Source organism: Pan paniscus, chromosome 6, assembly GCF_029289425.2.
Source record: "Pan paniscus chromosome 6, NHGRI_mPanPan1-v2.0_pri, whole genome shotgun sequence".
NCBI lineage: Eukaryota > Metazoa > Chordata > Mammalia > Primates > Hominidae > Pan > Pan paniscus.
Genome location: NC_073255.2, coordinates 105836797 through 105859113, shown reverse-complemented (window position 1 = coordinate 105859113; position 22317 = coordinate 105836797). Strand labels below are relative to the sequence as shown.

Here is a 22317-nt window from a genome sequence, read left to right as displayed (position 1 = left end):
CTATGAGATTAGGTGAAAGGAGAGAGTCTGATTAATAATAATAAGACTTTTTGGAAAGAAAGGATAATTCTTCTGTTTTAAAGCTATCCTCCTAAAGAAGTAGGTATGGGAGAATCTTGTACTTCTGTTGCTAACACATTCTAATCCTCATAAAACTTCAAAAATTAAGAACTACCTGGGTACCTCTCAGCCTCATGAACCATTCAACTATAACTCTTCTCAACTAATACCCAGCCCCAACTAAATCTGTTTTCTTTTTTTATGGTAGTTCTTGGAGCCACACCTTACTCTTCATTTCCACCTCTGCCATACATCATATCCCCCGATCTTTCTAAAGTTGACTCCTTATCAAAACCCCAAATGTAAGCCCTAGATTTTCTACTGTATCAAAAAAAAAAAAAGGAAAAAAAAAAAACCCTTCTCCCTGGATTTCAGGATCTTCCATAATCACCTTCCCCACCCCAGGCATAATGGTACATAAGCACCTACCCATAGCCCACCTACACTCAGTTCTCTCTTCTGCTGTTTAGTTCAAAAGCTATGTTCATTCCAACATTTTCTGTGGCTTTTTCATTCATTAATTTTGCTGAGCCCTTTCCTGAACTAGACACTTCCCCAAAGCTGTTTCCCAGAAACGGCCCTACTCATCCTTCAAGATTTAGATCAAGTTCCACCTATAGTCGTCTAGGACTGCCAAAACAAAATACCACAGACTGGGTGGCCTAAATAGAAATTTATTTTCTTGCAGTTCTGGAGGCTGGAGGTCCAAGGTTAAGGTGTTGGTAGATTTGGTTTCTCCTGAGGCCTGTCTCCTCGGCCTGCAGATGGCCATTTTCTCTCTGTGTCCTCACATAGCCTTGTCTTTGTAAGTGCACATGCCTGGTGTCTCTTTCTCTTCTTATAAGGACACCAGTCATATTGGATTAGGGTCCCACCCTTATGACCTCATGTAATCTTAATCACCTCTTAAAGGTCTCCCATCTCCAAACACAGTCATGTTGGGGGTTAGAGTTTCAACATTTAAATTTGGGGAGGGCATAATTCAGTGCATAGCACCCCTCTTCCATGAAGCCTTTCCAACCTCGTCTAGCCTCCTCATCTCCTCCTCACTACAGGTCAATATCACATCAAGACCTCAGTACTTGACCAGCACCAGGTACTTAGTTGATCTTCTGATTGCCTGATTCATTCGAAGGTTGTTATTAATTCCCTGGATGTATAAATGAACAACAACTGAACAGCTATAAGTTAACTGCTTATAGAAAGACACTCTTTCCATCAGAGTTGCTTTTAATGTGATGTCAATGGATAACATCACTCCCTCTACCTAAAGCTCTTTGAGTTTCCTAGAGTGCTAACAACTGTGTTTTGGGAAGAGCCTCTGCTTACCAGAAATGATGTTTCAGTTAAAATGAACCTCTCCCTCCTCCATCCTTATTGTAGGACTATTAAAGCTCTTACCTCAATTTCCTTTGAATCAGAAATATTAATGTTGCAAATTTGTGGTGAAAAACACAAGGGCCACATGTTATTCACCTTGGTATCATGATTACAGCTTGGATTGAGGTAATGTTAAAATTCTTCTTGGCAAGGTATTTACTGTCTGCATTAATTATAATTCCTTTTCCTGCAGCTCCATTTTACATCTGGTATCTTATTTTATTGATCTCAGTCATGTCCCAATGAGAAACTCATGTACTTAAATTCAAAAGAAAATCCATTGACAGAATGCTTAACTACTGCTTAGTAAGAATGTTTGCATTATTGATAGTAATAGGAACAGGAGTATGTTAACATAGTTTTAATATAAGGCAAGCTTTCTTAGACTATATACAGATTGATTCATTCAATAACCTTCTTCTGAGAGCCTACCAAGTGCTGGGAGCTATTTAGATTTGGGGGACAAAGTAGTGAAGAAAACTGATCATGTTTCTGCTCCTGTGGAGTTTATCTGATAGTAGAGGAGACAGAAAATGAACAATTAAATTAAAAATAAGTTTAGAAAATAAACATAGTTTTCTCAGACTTAATAAAACAGAGAAATGCTGTCGAGAATGACCAGGGAAGATGGAGGTCTAAGGGTGTCTCAGAAGGCCTCCAGGAGGTAACATCCAGGTAACAACATTAATAACTAGAAGGAATCTGTGGTAGGGAAAATAATGACCCCTAAATATGCCTACACCCTAATATCCAGAACCCACGAACATGTTACCTCACATGGAAAAACGGACTGTGCAGATATTGTTAAGGACCTTGACTTGGGGAGATTAGCCTGGATTATCTGGATGGGCTCAATCTAATCACGAGTCCTTATAAGTGGAAGGCAACAGGGTTAAAACCAGAGAAGAAGGTATGATGGTGGAAGTAGAGATCAGAGTGCTAAGAGGAAGAGGAACCAAGGAATGCAGGCAACCTCTAGAAACTAGAAAAGGCAAGGAATCAATCTCCCTTAGGGCCTCCAAAAGGAGCAAAGCACTGCCAATACTTCATCTTATCCTTGTAAGACCTATTTCAGGCTTCTGACCTCCACAGTTGTCAGACAGTAAGTTGTTGTTATTTCAGGTAACTAAGATTCTGCTAATGTGTTATAGAAGCACCAGGAAACTAATACAGCATCACTGACACTGTCCCTGAACATTTTGAAAAGCAGCTCTAATCAGTTCATTGCACCAGTATTCAATGTCACTTTCCTCCACAGTTTGGCTAAAACCAAGACACTTTCAGCAGCAGGGCTGAAACTCATGAGGCCTCAAGGATCAAACCCAAAACACAGGACTTCTCACCCAAACCAAACTTGCAGTGGTGGTCACTAAAATAAATGTGAGCCTGGTTTCTTTGCATTTTCTGTGGTCTTCCAATATTCAGGAACCTACCTTCCCCATGTTTCTGGCTGATAAATAGGCCAAAGAGAAGAAATATGGTGCTTTTTTTTTTTTTTTTTTTTTTTTTTTTGAGACAGAGTCTCGCTCTGTCGCCCAGGCTGGAGTGCAGTGGCACGATCTCGGCTCACTGCAAGCTCCACCTCCCAGGTTCACGCCATTCTCCTGCCTCAGCCTCCCAAGCAGCTGGGACTACAGACACCCGCCACCACGGCTGGCTAATTTTTTTGTATTTTTTTCTTTTTAGTAGAGACAGGGTTTCTCTTTTTTTTTTTTAATTTTATTATTATTATACTTTAAGTTTTAGGGTACATGTGCACAACGTGCAGCTTTGTTACATATGTATACATGTGCCATGTTGGTGTGCTGCACCCATTAACTGGTCATTTAGCATTAGGTATATCTCCTAATGCTATCCCTCCCCCCTCCCCCCACCCCACAACAGTCCCCGGTGTGTGATGTTCCCTTTCTTGTGTTCATGTGTTCTCATTGTTCAATTCCCATCTATGAGTGAGAACATGCAGTGTTTGGTTTTTTGTCCTCGCGATAGTTTGCTGAGAATGATGGTTTCCAGGTTCATCCATGTCCCTACAAAGGACAAGAACTCATCATTTTTTATGGCTGCATAGTATTCCATGGTGTATATGTGCCACATTTTCTTAATCCAGTCTATCGTTGTTGGACATTTGGGTTGGTTCCAAGTCTTTGCTATTGTGAATAGTGCCACAATAAACATATATGTGCATATGTCTTTATAGCAGCATGATTTATAATCCTTTGGGTATATACCCAGTAATGGGATGGCTGGGTCAAATGGTATTTCTAGTTCTAGATCCCTGAGGAATTGCCACACTGACTTCCACAATGGTTGAACTAGTTTACAGTCCCACCAACAGTGTAAAAGTTTTCCTATTTCTCCACATCCTCTCCAGCACCTGTTGTTTCCTGACTTTTTAATGATTGCCATTCTAACTGGTGTGAGATGGTATCTCATTGTGGTTTTGATTTGCATTTCTCTGATGGCCAGTGATGATGACTACTTTTCCATGTGTTTTCTGGCTGCATAAATGTCTTCTTTTGAGAAGTGTCTGTTCATATCCTTTGCCCACTTTTTGATGGGGTTGTTTGTTTTTTTCTTGTAAATTTGTTTGAGTTCATTGTCGATTCTGGATATTAGCCCTTTGTCAGATGAGTAGATTGCAAAAATTTTCTCCCATTCTGTAGGTTGCCTGTTCACTCTAATGGTGGTTTCTTTTGCTGTGCAGAAGCTCTTTAGCTTAATTAGATCCGATTTGTCAATTTTGGCTTTTGTTGCCATTGCTTTTGGTGGTTTAGACATGAAGCCCTTGCCCATGCCTATGTCCTGAATGGTATTGCCTAGGTTTTCTTCCAGGGATTTTATGGTTTTAGGTTTAACATTTAAGTCTTTAATCCATCTTGAATTAATTTTTGTATAAGGTGTAAGGAAGGGATTCAGTTTCAGCTTTCTACATATGGCTAGCCAGTTTTCCCAGCACCATTTATTAAATAGGGAATCCTTTCCCCATTGCTGGTTTTTGTCAGGTTTGTCAAAGATCAGATAGTTGTAGATATGCGGCGTTATTTCTGAGGGCTCTGTTCTGTTCCATTGATCTATATGTCTGTTTTGGTACCAGTACCATGCTGTTTTGGTTACTGTAGCCTTGTAGGTATAGTTTGAAGTCAGGTAGCGTGATGCCGCTGGCTTTGTTCTTTTGGCTTAGGATTGACTTGGCGATGCGGGCTCTTTTTTGGTTCCATATGAACTTTAAAGTAGTTTTTCCCAATTCTGTGAAGAAAGTCATTGGTAGCTTGATGGGGGATGGCACTGAATCTATAAATTACCTTGGGCAGTATGGCCATTTTCACGATATTGATTCTTCCTACCCATGAGCATGGAATGTTCTTCCATTTGTTTGTATCCTCTTTTATTTCGTTGAGCAGTGGTTTGTAGTTCTCCTTGAAGAGGTCCTTCACATCCCTTGTAAGTTGGATTCCTAAGTATTTTATTCTCTTTGAAGCAATTGTGAATGGGAGTTCACTCATGATTTGGCTCTCTGTTTGTCTGTTATTGGTGTATAAGAATGCTTGTGATTTTTGTACATTGATTTTGTATCCTGAGACTTTGCTGAAGTTGCTTATCAGCTTAAGGAGACTTTGGGCTGAGACGATGGGGTTTTCTAGATATACAATCATGTCATCTGCAAACAGGGACAATTTGACTTCCTCTTTTCCTAATTGAATACCCTTTATTTCCTTCTCCTGCCTAATTGCCCTGGCCAGAACTTCCAACACTATGTTGAACAGGAGTGGTGAGAGAGGGCATCCCTGAGTAGAGACAGGGTTTCACTGTGTTAACCAGGATGGTCTTGATCTCCTGACCTCGTGATCCGCCCACCTCGGCCTCCCAAAGTGCTGGGATTACAGGCGTGAGCCACCGCACCCGGCCAATATGGTTGCTTCTTAAGGTTATCTTGGAGAAGGAATAAAGTAAATGAATTACACTGAGTTGCTATATTATCAGGCTTATTATTCAACACGACTGAAGTGAGCCAGGATGGCTCTCAGAAAGTTACTCTTAGACCCTGCCTTTTTAGTTTAAGGAAAAAGGTATGTTTGAGAAGAATCAGTATAATACCAAGATTTTCCTTTGGTGGGGGAAACAGGCTAAGGTACTGTCAAGGAAAAATTCCAATATTTATTAACTTTAAGTTGAAGATTAAAAAGTAGTAATACCTCTCAGAGATACTGGAAAAACGTAATTTTGCAGAAATGCCATCTTTCAAATTACTACATAAGAATGAATTGTGATTTTAAAAACTATGAAACAGGTACTTCAGGTATTACAGAATAATATTGAGAGATTCCTAGAGGTCACATAATACAAGATCCTTAGTATATAACTAGGGACACTGAGGCCAGTGTGGGCAAAAGTCACTTCCAAAGTCACATATTTGGTGGCAGAGTAGGCATCTCACCTCCTGGTAGGCCTTTTTCATCATATTTCAACTCCTTGCTTTCATTTTACAGCTTGGAGGTACTTGCAGGTTTTACTGGGTTCTAATGAATAAATATTATAATAGAAGTTATTTCAGTATCATGAAAATACTCTAAAGAGCATTTTTAGAAGATATGACAAGAAAATCAAAACATAAAAAACAATCTTTAGAATTCCATTTCCATCTAAAAGTTAATAACATGACCATAGCTGACACACAGCACATGTCCTAAGGCCAATTTGATAACAACCTTACAAACTCAGAGTTATAGTTAAACATATATATATATATATATATATATATGTCTGTCATTTAAGGAAAAGAAATTACATGGATATGGTAAAGTATGTGCTTGCAGTATGTAATGTGATTTAGGGATTGAGGCAAGCAGTGAGGCTGACATTTATAGAAGCTGTGAAACAAAAGATTCAAGGGAAAAATGCAAAAATATAAAATAACTCTCCAAATGGCAGGAACTCTTAATAAATCAATATAATTACATAAAGATAATTCTAAATTCTAAATTCAAAAATGAATCATAGAATTTTAGGACCATAAGAACATGATACAATCCCCAGATTGGAGCCTATTTATTATTCATGGGCAATAGCTGAAATTAAAATGCGGAATTAATGTAACACTCATGTTCCTCATGCATTTTGCTTCATGGCAGCCTGTCCTCTTCTCCTCATATCTTCTAGAGTCAATGAACCAGGGCCAGCCTACCTATCCCAGAGATCAAACACAAAGGAACTTTTTAAGACTGCCTTCCTGATAACCAATTTTTAAAGCAAAGTTAGCAGTACAACATTCATAGTAGAATCAGAACTCTCACACAAGGAGAAAGACGAGGTACTTTATGTTTTTAATTAAGTCCAACCTGAATAACGAATTGATGTTTACCAATGGGGTGGGAATATTACCAATCAAATGGTAGTATACAATAAGATAACTGTGAAAGTAATTAATATTATTAAAAATAAGAGTTAATGCATGTAACAGTACTTTAGGTACTGCGTCCTAAACACATATTTGCCATTTGACTGTTTCAGCTCAGTTTAAAAAAACTACAAGTATAATTCTTGGAAGTCTAACATCTTCAGTTTTATATATATATGTATATATATATATGTATATATATGGCTTGTATATATGATCCCTCTTTTCTACATCGGAAAAGGCAACTGAAAAATCACCATAGCCTTATGAGAACTTCTGGCAAAAGAGCTGCAAAGGATTGATACTATATCTCTATTCAGATGAAGGTTTCTCATTCTAGAATTTGTTGTGGCCACATCAAGATATGGGATTAATTTTGTGAAGCAGAACTGTATTACAATGGCATCTGTTAACAGAGAGTTCTACCCAACAGGTCTACCTATATGTAAATTGGTATGATAAATGTAAGAACATTAGTGTTTTCTGTCTGTATTTCTATACTTATGACTCCATGTTACGCTCCCTTTTCCATCTCAGTAACACCCATAGTTTTCATAAGCTGATTATATATTGTATCTAATTTACACATTATCTTTAAACCAAACTGTTCTTGAAATCCAACCATCTGCATTTAGTATTACAAGAAGTAGAACAGTGCCTGGCAACAGGACATTTTAAAACAAAATGAAACAAAACAAAATAGCACAATTTTTAAAGAACAAACTTTAAAGAGCTGAGATACATTTGAATTCTAGGTCTTCCATTTACCAGTGGAATAAACTAGAGCAGGTTGTTTCATGTTTCTGAACTGAAAGTCCTCATCTCTTAAAGAGCAAAAATAATAATACACACTTTTTAGATTTGCTGTAATAATTAAATAAGTGATAGTCCATTCGACACTTTTAGAGTGCTGATCATACCAGGCTCTGGGAAAGAAAGATGAGTTGGATATGGCTCTTGCACTCAGGAAACTCACAGTCACAAGAGGAAGGTACTAAACAAATTATTACAAAATGAGTGTAAGTCTAACAGTAGGTATATGTATAAAATACAACAGCAGTCCTTCAACTGTAGGGATACCGAGGAATGCATTGGTGCTCCTCAGATTGACAATGTAAGGGAAAGCACTCCAGGAAAAAGGAATAACAAAGGCACAAAAACGGCAAACAGCTCAGCACAATCAGGAAATTACAAGGCACGCTATATATTACAAGGCACACTATATGTTACTGATCTATTATGGAAGATCAAGATGGAACTAAAGACATCAAAGAACTTCTAAACTGGTTATTCTCAATCCTGGTTCCACATTAGACTTCTTTGGTGATATGGTTAGGATTTGCATCCCCACCCAAATCACATGTAGAATTGTAATCCCCAGTGTTGGAGGAGAGGCCTGGTGCGCAGTGACTATATCATGAAGGTGGACTTTCCTCCTTGCAGTTCTTGTGATAGTGAGTGAGTTCTCAGGAGCTCTGGTTGTTTAAAAGTGTGTAGCGTCTCCCCCTTCTCTCTCTCTCTTCCTCCTGCTCTGACCATGTAAGACATGCCAGCTTCCCCTTCACCTTCTGCCATGATTTTAAGTTTCCTGAGGTCTCCCCAGAAGCAAAAGCCTGTACAGCCTGCAGAACCATAAGCCAACTAACCCTCTTTTCTTAAAAATTACCCAGTTTCAGGTATTTCGTTATAGCAGTGTAAGAACAGACTAATACACTTGGGAAGCTTTTTTTTTCCCCCCTTAGAGATAGGGTCATGCTCTTTTTCTCAGTCTGGAGTGCAGCTGCACAGTCACAGCTCACTGTAACCTCAAATTCCTGGGCTCAAGTGATCCTGCCACCTCAGCCCCTCTGAGTAGCTGGGACTATAGGCATGTGCCACCATACTCAGCTATTTCTATTTTTTAAATTTTTTGTAGAGACAGAATCTCACTGTGTTGCCCAGGCTGGAGTGCAGTGGCTATTCAGAGATGCAATCATAGCTCACTGCAGCCTCAAACTCCTGGGCTCAAGCAATTCTCCTACCTCAGTCTCCTGATTCGTTGGGATTACAAGCATGAGCCACCACACCCAGACTACCCTGGGAAACTTTTTAAAAAATACTAATGCCTGTGCCTCAAATTCAGCAATTCTGATACACTTGGTCTGCAGTGGATCCCAGGCGTCAACATTTTTTAAAGAGCTATCAATGTCATTCTAAGGTATAGCCAACAGCTGAAAAGTGATATTCTAAACCAACCTAAGAAATGCCCTCCTTATCTTGAAAGCCATAAAAATGGATTAAAGACCTTTGTGATAATAGATGTCCAATAAAAATAGCTCTCTCCCCTTGCCTTCACTATTTATGACAAAATATGTTTAACTTTCAAAACTGAATATTTACTTACTAAATTCCTGCATTATTTCTTAAAAGTAAAATGTATGTTCTTATGACAATTTACTACCTACATTTTGGTGTTGAGTTCAACCAAAATAATAAAAGTTTTAAAAGTTTTTTCTAAAAGGAGGGAATGAGTAAGAGAAAGACAAAAGGAAGAAACAGAAATTCAATCATACAGTCTTTCCAGCTAAATTGAGGGCCAATATCTCTGTAAGCACCTTGGCACACTTTGTCACAAAGCAGAACCTCAATATACTTTTTTTTTTTTTTTTGAGACAGAGTCTCACTTTGTCGCTCAGGCTGGAGTGCAGTGGTGCGATCTTAGCTCACTGCAACCTCTGCCTCTAGGGCTCAAGCAATTCTCCTGCCTCAGCCTCCCGAGTAGCTGGGATTACAGGCACACGCCACCATACCTGGCTAATTCTTTGTATTTTTAGTAGAGATGGGTTTCACCATCTGGCAAGGCTGGTCTCGAACTCCTGACCTCATGATCTGACTGCCTCGGCCTCCCAAAGTGCTGGGATTACAGGCATGAGCCACCATGCCCAGCCTATACTGTTTTTTTAAATGAGGCATGAAAAGGAGCAAAATATTGGAATTCCCATGGTATTCGTATTCTTTTTGAGACAGGACCTCACTACATTGCCCAGGCTGGTCTCAACGTCCTGAGCTGAAGCAATCTTTCTACTTTGGCCTCCAAGCCCATATTTTTTAAAGAGCTACTACTTCATGTGAGTCTAAAGTATGGCCAATTCTCATGGAATTCTTATCTACTTATACTTGCTTTCCAAGTCAAATTTCCATTCTTGCTGTTGATTTTATTTTACATGAAAAAATTTATAACTTGTATTAGTCTGTTCTCATGCTGGTATGAAGAAATACCTGAGACTGGGTAATTTATAAAGGAAAGAGGTTTAATTGACTCAGTTCACAGGGGTGGGGAGGCCTCAGGAAACTTAAAGTCATGGCAGAAGGGGAAGCAAACACATCCTTCTTCACATGGCAGCAGCAAGAAGTACAGAGTGAAGTGAGGGAAAAGCCCCTTATAAAACCATCAGATCTCGTGAGAACTCACTCACTATCATGAGAATAGCATGGAGGTAACCATCCCCATCATTCAATTACCTCCCACCAGGTCCCTCCCATGACATGTTGGGATTACGGGAACTACAATTCAAGATGAGATGTGGGCGGGGACACAGACAAACCATATCACAACTGATGTAAACAATTTCTTGCCCTTGTTTTGGGATGCATTTTCCTAGGACAGAGATTACATCATGTAGATCTCACTACCCAGGAATTCCTAGATGAAGGCTACACATGCCACACACACACAATAAAAAAGGCTTTCCTTGGATAAGATGAACTCTTGAGAGGCATTCCCCGAATTTACCTTGCTACATTTCCAGTTCTGAAGGCACTAAAAGCCCTGAACTCTTGTGATTCCCTGGCTGCCAAGGTGGTCCCTGCTCCAACAAACCAGAGGCAAAGACAAAAAGACAGACTATGCTGACACTGGCACCAGCTCCTATTTTCTCATCTCCATTCAGGAAGTCAGGCAGCCTCATTACCTATTTATGCTTCAGCTATCTTCTGATAAATCAGTCTCTCCATCATCTTGGCCATTAACTGCCCATTACTAGGCCTTCAATTTAAGGCCTGAACAAGAAAATGCTTACTCACATAATCCTGAAAGTCAAAGCAGACCTTTAAGATACTTAGTAGTCTGAGAACAACACAGTATAGTATAGTTGTATCGAGCTATAATTAAATCTGAGTGCAAGGAACCCTAACATTTAGATGCAACAAAATCAGCAGACAAAAATCCCTCCGACAAATCAGCCCTGGGAAATGGATACTCTTTTCTGGTACAGAAAAGGCCTGGGAGAAATGAGACGAGAGCTCTTCCCAGCCCCACTTTTGGCTTGATATTTCATTAGAGTAGAGTTAGGAAAACTTTCATCTTCATCTTGTTTTTCCCCATATGTGAGCTGAAAATAGTCACAATTACAGAATGCTGTGAGAAAAACACTTAACATTTTTGTTTATGGTGAAGAGAGTATATAAAAGCTCATTGCAGAGACTAATGTAACTATCAAAAGGTAAAAAGCAGAGAAGAGGAAAAATGAGTAAATGGCTGTCAAGCCACTACACTCTCACATGAATAACTAGTCAGTTTAGCTCTAAATCAGGTAATTTTAAAAACAGAATTAGGAATAAGAATCGTCACTGCCAGCTGGGTCACAATCTCTCCTGGAGGCAACTTCAGAAGTAGGCCATGTTCAAATAATAAAACTAAGAATGGTGAGTTCTTCACATCAAGGTTTACTTCACCCAGTTCTGTAATATCAATGGATTTTTCTTTCCCTGATTTTATTTGCTTATATAGACATTAGATGTATCTGAGAGTAAAGGCTCACTTTTACTAAAGGGCTAGCTCCAAGTGTCTGAAGAAAGAAAAATAGGAAATAATGTTGTACAAAATCCCATAATAAATAGCTAGCACAAATAAATTCCATAGCATTTCCTTTGGGAAACAATTTCACATGGTGTATAAAGGCCTTTTCTCCTAGGACTAAGGAATGAAACTATATAATTCTAAAGGATGTTCTGCTCACACATTTACATATAATAAACTATGGAGCTATGTTTCAAACTTTAAACATAGGACCATATGCCTTCTTTACTAACATATCTCACTCGTCTAAAAGTTTTCCAAGGACATAGTCAAGAAATACTCTAAGAGCAAGGTACCTGCTAAAAAAGAAGAGAAAAATAAAAGCAGTTAAGTCCCTAATGTTAAGGATATGCAAACGACAGGTTTTCACCTATGACTTGACTGTCAAACACCAGAGACTTTCTTCCTTTCTTTCTTTTAACCAAAGGCTTCCTTTATTGGGACACCAAACAAGAGAATTCTAGCGACAAGAACCACTGCAAAAATATTTCATTTTTTTTTTGTTTGCCAGTGGGCTAGAATGAAGACTGGTAGGAAGAACACACTACCTATAGCTATCTTAATTACCACAGTAAAGAAAGAAGATGGGATTGTGGTGTGTGTCTGTAAGAGAAAGAAAGAGAGAAAACAGACTACCAGCCTTCTCTGAGAAAACCATGTCTTAAAACCATGTAGTCTTGCAATGCACACATAGGTTAGAAAATAGCAAGAATCTTTAACAGTGATTCAGTATGACATAAATGTGCCCCCAAATTCTTAAACTCAGAGGCTTCCACATACTACCAGCTGGTGTCTCCAAGCTGCTTTGAAGAGTAACTCCTTGCCCTTGAGTTCCAGGAAGGTTGAAAGAATCCACCCACAATTCATGTTTGAGAGAAAATACTAACATCCAAAATGAAAATTTTTGTTATAGGTACTGCATTACCTGTATCTGGTATATGGTCTTCTGGGATTCTGACTTCAAAAACATCTGAATCTAAAAAAAAATTAAATGAGTACAATTTTTCAAACATGTTCTAATAAAAAACCTAAGGGGTTGAAAAATAATCAAATTATTCTGTTAGACAAAGGTAATAAAAGAGACTCTAGAAATTAATTTTATTGATACTTCTATTATTTATTGGAGCTAGTCACTATTAGCCCCTGTGATAAAAAAAGATCAATCTTGTCACCTAATCCTTAGCATTAAACTTTCCCTAGAAAAGTGAAGTGCCTTTTTAAAATACACTGACTCCAAATCATCTTTGAAAGCAGGAAATCCTAAGAGATACCATTATTAGGAGACATAGAAAAACTGCACAAATCAAGTCACATTATCCATTATACATCCAACAGTGCTTGTGTGTGCACATGTATACATTATGGCAGGAAAAGCTTGTAGCCAACTGTAACCTGGAAGATAATTACCACTTAAAGCAAGCAAACTTTCTAGTGCTGAGCCCAGCTCAGAAGAGCTGGAAATAGGAGAAACAACTGCACTCTAAATGAGGGAGATAGGATATAGATCACCACTGAAGGGTCTTACAGACTTAAGACATAGTAACAGTGTCTAGTGAGGTAAAGTCAGAATCACATGAAGACTACCCTTAGCTCTGAAATATATCTTTTTACAAGAAAAAATATATATTAATATAACCTTGGTGATATCTAATTAGTTTTACAGCCTCACATCTGAATATTTAAAAGAAATAAAACCCTTACTCTCAAAACTCTTTCTTCACTGGCATGAACTCAGCTCTTAATAGAAACAATTTCATATCAAAGGCTCATTGAACTTGACCCCAACAGTATCAGAAACATAAAAGATGAATAAAATTACAAGGAGCCATCACAGGATGGTGGAGCTCTGGAGCCAGTAGCTAGAGGAGAGCCATTCATTCCTTCCCTCTGATTAGCTGCTCAGCCTTAACAAAACTGAGCATACAGGGGCTCAGATACTGTTTTCTTTATGTTCCATACGTGACTCAGGTCTCTGTGCTGTTGATGTGTTTGGATACAATGCTGAATAAATCGGACTCTGTAATTCTTGCCTCTACTGGAGACAAATCAGTGCAGTTTAATGAGGATTCTGTACATTTGACATGCTGGGTTAAAGAAAGGTTTCCTACAAGATATCTTGATTCTTTTTTACAAAGGAAAAAGGCCAGGCACAGTCATTCTTTCTATATTTTATAATAGTTTTTTTAAAACTTCTTGTTGCTCTGAGGCAAATGAATACTTTCAAAGTAACACGGAGGTCACTTTTTATTTAATTTATCAAATGATACCCTAGGAGAACTTATTCACTTCTGAAAACTGGGTGGGTTGTCGCTCCAAACTTCCCCCACTGGGTTTCTGGGAAGCTGCCTCCTGGCAAAGACTCATGACTGAAACTTTCCCTGAAGGGCCATCCTTAGCAAACTGCTTTCAGGCTGTCCTTTTTGTCCTTCCCTGGCCTTCCCTGCATGCCTCACCATCTCCACCACCACCACCAAGTCCTGAACCCCTACTGTGTACACAGGTACCTCCAGGAGAACCAAAAGGGACTCTGAGGAAGATATGGCCCTACCAACAGATTTTTATTATCTGGAAAGACATGTTATTATCTTACAAGACAATAATATAATGCCATGCTCAATTGCTTTGTCCAAGAGTTTTCCCTCTGTTTTAAAACTGTGAGCAGTTGCTTATGAAAAGTTGCATAGGATAGTGGTTAAAACTCCAGATCTTCGAGACAAATTTCCTATGTTCAAATCCTAGCTCCACCCCTTCCTAAACTGAATGATCCTGGGCATTATTTAAGCTCTCTGTGCCTCAGTTTCACTATTTATTAACTGCGAAAAACAGTATCAACCTCTGAGGATTGCTGTGAAGACTGAATACATGTAAGATGCACAGAACGAGCTGGTGCAGTGGCTGGTGCTTGTTGTTGTAGCTACTGGGGAGGCTAAGGTGGGAGGAACACTTGAGCCCAGGAGTTTGACCCAGACTAAGCAACACAGCAAGATTCCATCTTCAAAAAAAAAAAGTCCACAGAATGTTCTAGCTCCATAAACGTTAGGCATATTATTCTGCCACATGATTAAAAAAAAGTGTAAGCAGTGTGAACAGAATTTCGTGTTGTATTCAGGAATCAGAATTGTTCTTGCTTCCCTTGTCACTTCCAGATGACAATTCCTCTATCCCTCTCTCATTGAGGTGCATGGCTTATAGCTATACCATCTTCCACTCTCAACGCTATAGCAAGTGCCTCTGTAGTCCCAATTTTGGCACCTTGCTTAGCACAAAGAATGTGCTCACTTACAAATTGAAAATAAACCTGACAACTGTTAATCTGACAATAACATGAACAAAAGTTATTTTGCAAACTGTAATTAGCCAAAAGGGAAAAGTAGTTGTCAGGACTCACATAATAAAGGTTGCTTTCACATAGTTTAACTACTTTACTGTTTCCTTGTGAGTTCTCTAGTAATTACAAGCACTATCATTGTTTTATAGAGTGTAACTCTCAACAGTATATGCATTACACTAATTCTCCTGAAATACTTTTGACCTGTGTTCCTGTGTTAATTATATTCATCTGACATTTGTTAGTGAGTTTGGTAGTCATTTGGCTACATGACTTGCATGAGCATTATCTATAAGGCAGACAGAGAAGAATGGAACTTTGAGCTTTAGGGAACCTCGATGAGTTATATGATTCATTCCCTCACTTGTAAGGAAACAAACCTACACAAAACCATTTTGAAAAATGATTGTTGAACCTGTTTTATAAGTTCTTGAGACAGTTCCTCAACCCCCATTTATAGTCTGTTCCAATGCTGAATCATCTTACTTTTCCTTTTAAATCACTAACAAAACTCTGTCTTAATGCAATTTAGCCCTATTTCTCCCATTTGTGAAACTAGATATTAACATGTTCAAAGACAGCTTGGAAGTATGCTGCTCATCTCTTAGGCACAGTAGAAGTATCTGCTACTTAGTAAGCTTTACGGCAGGCTAGTTCTAAAAATATCTGCCAACCGCACCAGATAAAACATCCTGCAAAAGGAATAATTCATAAACATGCGTGTACTAAACATAAAATACAACTACATTTAAGTGCATGGAAGTAATACTGTCTTGCAAAGAAGAATCCAAATGCATTACATTGTGGGATTATAGGAAGAGGAGGGGAATAGATTACATTTAGACACCATACTGAAAATCTATATGTTCTTCCTTGGTGGGATAATCCAATACCGTGAGACTGCAGGATGAAACCAAAAATACCACAAGAAATGTAGATGATTCCAAATATTTCCTCCCAGAACAGTTTCCAATAAGATCTTCCATCACCAATCTTCTTTGGAGCAGTCATCTTGTTATTCATATTTGACCAATATACTCTGACCTTGGGGTCATTATACTGGTTATTCTCTCTATATATAATGCTCTTCCTAAGATACCTGTATGACTCACTCCTCACATCCTTCAAGTCTTTTCCTAATGTCATTTCTCTGAGGCCTAACGGACTACCCTACTAGAAATTACAACGTATGCCCCCTACACTCCCCTGCACTACCAGTCTCCATTACCATACTATATTTTTTATTTTCCATAGTACTTATCACCTTTGAACGTACCACATAATGTATTATTGCATCATTTACTATATTTTTGTCTATGTGCTAGAACATAAGCCCAGAAGAAAGAATTTTTTTTTATTATTCACTGATGTATCCCAAAGGCACAGAACAGTGCCACATAGTAGGACCTCAATAAATGTTCGTGGAGTGAGTTAAAAGGATGTCAGTTCACAAATCAAATCACATGAAATTGCAACACACACACAAACTGCATTAGTGTTTCTCAAAACAGCTACTGAGCCTTAACCTGAAATAGAACCAATGGAAAAATTTTAATTGCAGAGCTGGCAAGTTTAAACTTTGTAAGAAAAGGAACAAGAACCAAAGTCTATTAAATATTTGCCAATCCCCTCAGTTCCCTCATTATTCAAAGATAGGATGATAAAAAGAGAAATCAAGAATCTCTAGTTCTAGTGAAAACATACTGCAGAGAACAGGAGCTATAAAAAGCCATGATTAATAGCTCTAACATAACTGAAATACCCAACTGCACAAGGGCCAGAAGGTTCAGAGAAAAGTATAACTGTTTCTCTTCTTGTCAAGTGAAATATAAGGACGAAGAGTGACCCAATGGCCTTATGGAGATGAGATGCAGAATACTCTACACACACACACACACACACACACACACACCACTACCACCAGCAGCAACAATACTATCTGCACTTGGAGCTCTTTTCTTCCTGAACACTGAACACTTTCATCAGTGAACATATGATGCTTAAAATGAAAGCATATGGACTTCTTCTAACCTAATTATTTCTTGAAAAAGAGAAATAACACAATTAACTTCAGAATAACAGATTTTGGAAAGACTGTTTAAAACTGTTAGAAATTCAGAAACACATGGTTGATTGATAAGTATTAAAATATTTATTAAATATGGGAATCCACTGCAAGAACATGGAAGTTCTTCAGTTCTTTCCATTGATCTGAAGGCTACATCTAATACTGGGCCCAGATTAATAAGAAGCTGAAAATTTTAAGATCACAACTACTCTACAATGGTACCAAAAACAGCACAATAATTAAAAGAGAAGAGTCCAAACAGAAAGGAAAAAACAATAAATTCAGAATGACAAACTTTTATTTAAAACTATATTAAAAACCACTGAATTATATATTCTAAAAGAGTGAATTTTATGGTATATGAATATGTCAATAAAGCTATTGTTTAAAAAACTATATTAAAAATCCGTATTGTTGCCATACATATATTTCAAATGCAAAGCAATCTTAATTTTCACAGAAGACTCAACTTTTTTAATAATAAATGCTACCATCTATAAAATTTTAGAAGCCCTTTCTTCTAGATCACCTGTCTGTTCCTTTTGATTTGCATATTGAAGTATTTCAGGCAAAACATGTTTTTTAAAAAGGAAATTAAAACAGACTATTAAAACGGAGCATCTTGTCCTCTAATCTGGTAGCTATGTTTTTGGAAACACCTGCAGTGAGACCAAAGCTGGATCCAAAACTAGCACCAGAGAGCAAATTGTTCTACCATCCTGGAGCATTTGATACAAATCACAGCTCTTATGAAAACAGAGAAATCCAGCGATTTGCATATATGACACCGAGTATCAGTTTTATACCAAGAAATGATAATTATAGGAGCTTAAAAAAAAAAAGGAGCTTAAAAAAAAAAAGGAGCTAACATTTATTGGGCTCTTACTATATGCCAAACACCCAGCTACAGCTTTATGTATATTATCTTTTTTAATCCTCACAACATATGAACTGGGTACTATTCTTATTCACATTGTATTGGTGTAAAAACCCAAGATTAAAGAAGTTAAGTGTTTGCCAAGTTCACAGTGAGCTAGTGGCAGAGGTGAGCTTTAAATCCATGGAGTCTAATTCTAGGTCCTTTAACATTTAATCACTTTTCTATAATGCTTTTTTTAAAAAGAAAACTACATTTGAGATTTATTTTGTGAAAAATTAAGATATTCTAAAACTATAGTAAATTCCACAGTGATAAAGTAATACACAGACAGACCAAGAATCATTAAGGATCTAAATAGAATAACATAAAAAAATTAAATCTGCTAAACCAAAGATACCATGAGAATGAAAAATAAGCCATAAACTAAAAGATAAATAAATATTTGCTATACAGATAATAGAGAATAATCCAGAATATTTTTAAATGCCAAAAATCGACAAGAAAAAGACAAAAATTTCAATTGAAAAATGGGGAACGTATAATAGGCCAGTCAAAAGAGGAAATACAGATCACCAAAGGTGCTCTACCTCATCAGTCATCAGGAAAATGGAAAGTAAAATAACTAGATACCATCTCATACCCACAATATTGTTAAAAACTTTAAAGTCGGCCAGGCACGGTGGTTCACCCCTGTAATCCCAGCACTTTGGGAGGCCGAAGAGGGCAGATCACAGGGTCAAGAGATTGAGACCATCCTGGCCAACATGGTGAAACCCCATCTCTACTAAAAATGCAAAAATTAGCCGGGCGTGATGGTGCGTGCCTGTAATCCCAGCTACTCAGGAGGCTGAGGTAGGAGAATCACTTGAACCCGGGAGGCAGAGTTTGCAGTGAGCCGAGATCACGCCATTGCACTCCAGCCTGGGAAACAAGAGCGAAACTCCATCTCAAAAAAAAAAAAAAAAATTTAAAAAAAACTTTAAAGTCTTATGTTTCCAGATAATGATGAAAAGGAGACTATACATAAATTCGCATACAGTGCTAGTGGAGTGTAAATTGCTATATCACCATTTGATTTGGCAATATACAGGGAAATTGACAGTGTACAAGCCCTAGGAATCAACAATTTCACTTCCAAATATATACTCCATAGAAACTCATGCCAATGTCAAATGTGTATGTCAAATGGTATATACTGCTTATAACAGCGAAACAGAATAAATACGCTATAAATACTATTAATGGGAAAATGAATAAATGATGTTTATAAAATGGGAAGGCAGGCAGCAATAAAAAGAAATGAATTTAATTCTTTTACCTATATCATCATAAGAGATCAAAAAATTTAATTTTGAGGAGGGGTAAAAGGATATATATGCTATAAAAGATAGACATTTAAATACACACAAAATAGTAATATATTGTTATGGATATATATGTATGTATGAAAGTATGAAAACAGACCAGACAGGGTGGCTCATGCCTGTAATCCCAGCCCTTTGGGAGGCCAAGGTGGGCAGATCACCTGAGGTCAGGAGTTTGAGACCACCTGGCTAACATGGTGAAACCCCGTTTCTACTAAAAATACAAAAAATTAGCCAGGCATGGTAGTGCGCACCTGTAATCCCAGCTACTCAGGAGGCTGAGAGGCAGGAGAATTGCTTGAACCCTGGAGGCAGAGGCTGCAGTGAGTCGAGATGGCACCATTGCATTCCAGCTTGGGCAACAAGAGCGAAACTCCATCTCAATAAAAAAGAAAATGTGGCACATATACACCATGGAATACTATGCAGCCATAAAAAATGATGAGTTCGTGTCCTTTGTAGGGACATGGATGAAATTGGAAATCATCATTCTCAGTAAACTATCGCAAGAACAAAAAACCAAACACCGCATATTCTCACTCATAGGTGGGAATTGAACAATGAGATCACATGGACACAGGAAGGGGAATATCACACTCTGGGGACTGTGGTGGGGTGGGGGGAGGGATAGCATTGGGAGATATACCTAATGCTAGATGACGAGTTAGTGGGTGCAGCGCACCAGCATGGCACATGTATACATATGTAACTAACCTGCACAATGTGCACATGTACCCTAAAACTTAAAGTATAATAAAAAAAAAATAGAAAAAAAAAAAGAAGAAGAAAAGAAAACAAAGACGGAAAGGATGCACACCAGTTGCAAGACAATGATCTCCTCTGAGAAGGAAGGGGAAAACAGAAGGGCAAGAGAGCATCATCTGAATCTATAATGTTAGTTTCTTGCAAAAGAAACAAACCACACTAAATTTTGTTCATTCTGGGTGGTGAGTACAAGGGTGTCCATTACATTATTCTATCTACCATTTTGTATGTTTGAATTATTTCAAAACATAAGCTTTTTATATTAAACAAACTGAAGAAATTTTTACAAGCACCCTCACATGGTCAATTCCACTGATACCATATAACAGCTAAGGGATAAGTAACACAACCATCCAGATGTCCCTAATATTATTGCCAGGAAAACTACAAGAAACAAAAAGTAACAGACAGAACATACAAGGAGGCACATGTTGATTCAACTTTCTAAAATCTTTTTAGCCAGAGATGTCTAAACAAAGGGCTGCCTCACAGGTACTGAGCTTACCTGTGAGGAATCCTGTAGGGTAGTTTTTAAAGTTGTGGGTAAGATCACAGAAAGGACTCTGAAATCACTTGAGTGCACCATAGGCAGGGTTTTAAAGAAAATGAAATAGAACAGAACAGAATGAAACGTATACCACTGTATGTAATAAGAATAAGTAATTTTTACGATACTTTCGTGTGTGTGTTTCCACATGTCCACACAAAAATTTTTTACACACATGTTCACAGCACCATTATTTTAAATAGCCAAAGAATGGAAACAATTCAAATGTCCATCAAAATGAATGGATTGATAATGAAACACTACTCAGGAATGAAATACTGACACATGCTACAACATGAATGAAACTGGAAAACACTATGATAAGTGAAAAAAGCCGGTCACAAAAGACTAGATAGTGTATGATTCCATTTATATGAAAGCTCAAGAGTAAGTAAATCTGTAGAGACAGAAAGTAGATCAGTGGGTGCCCAGGCTGAGGGTGGGAGGCAGTTAGGGAAAATGGGCATAAGGTTTCTTTTTGAAGTGATGAAAAGGTTTCAAAATTGACAGTGGTGATCGCTGCACAGTTCTCTAAATACACCAAAAACTCAATTGTATACCATTTTTAAATGGGTTAATTCTATACTGTGTGAATTATATCTCAATAAACCTCTTATAAAAATACATGTAAGTAAGATAGGAACTATTTTGTTCCTGGGATTACATTAGGTTAGCTAAAGTCACAACAGCTGTATTTGATCTTTATCTTTTAATGTAGGGCCTCCTCTCCACCACAAGTCCTCACTTTTTCATCTGGTCTTAAAGCTACTTTCAGAGGAGGAGCCAAGATGGCCGAATAGGAACAGCTCCGGTCTACAGCTCCCAGCGTGAGTGACGCAGAAGACGGGCGACTTCTGCATTTCCATCTGAGGTACCGGGTTCATCTCACTAGGGAGTGCCAGACAGTGGGCGCAGGACAGTGGATGCAGCACACTGTGCGCCAGCTGAAGCAGGGTGAGGCATTGCCTCACTCGGGAAGTGCAAGGGGTCAGGGAGTTCCCTTTCCTGGTCAAGGAAAGGGGTGACAGACGGCACCTAGAAAATCGGGCCACTCCCACCCGAATACTGCGCTTTTCTGATGGGCTTAGGAAACGGCGCACCAGGAGATTATATCCCGCACATGGCTCAGAGGGTCCTACGCCCATGGAGTCTCCCTGATTGCTAGCACAGCAGTCTGAGATCAAACTGCAAAGCAGCAGCGAGGCTGGGGGAGGGGTGCCCGCCATTGCCCAGGCTCGCTTAGGTAAACGAAGCAGCCAGGAAGCTCGAACTGGGTGGACCCCACCACAGCTCAAGGAGGCCTGCCTGCCTCTGTAGGCTACACCTCTGGGGGCAGGGCACAAACAAAAAGACAGCAGTAACCTCTGCAGACTTAAATGTCCCTGTCTGACAACTTTGAGGAGAGCAGTGGTTCTCCCAGCACGCAGCTGGAGATCTGAGAACGGGCAGACTGCCTCCTGAAGTGGGTCCCTGACTCCTGACCCCTGAGCAGCCTAACTGGGAGGCACCCCCCAGTAGGGGCAGACTGACACCTCACATGGCCGGGTACTCCTCTGAGACAAAATTTCCAGAGGAACGATCAGACAGCAGCACTCGCGAATCACAAAAATCCGCGGTTCTGCAGACACCGCTGCTGATATCCAGGCAAACAGGGTCTGGAGTGGACCTCTAGCAAACTCCAACAGACCTGCAG

At 38.7% G+C, this 22317-nt stretch overlaps 1 protein-coding gene across 32 annotated transcripts in view; it reads right to left on the bottom strand.

Annotated features, from left to right (window-relative positions):
* The window catches only part of ADAM22 (ADAM metallopeptidase domain 22), a 269082-nt gene that overhangs the window by 225606 nt on the left and 21159 nt on the right, over positions 1-22317 (bottom strand). For 9 of the 32 annotated variants that reach the window (XM_034964383.3, XM_034964382.3, XM_055114646.2 and 6 more), the window contains exon 3: positions 12598-12648. The exons of the other annotated variants lie outside the window; for them this stretch is intronic. In XM_034964383.3, the coding sequence (XP_034820274.1) occupies positions 12598-12648 (51 nt within the window). The remainder of the gene's footprint in view (positions 1-12597; positions 12649-22317) is intronic. 32 annotated transcript variants of the gene reach the window in all.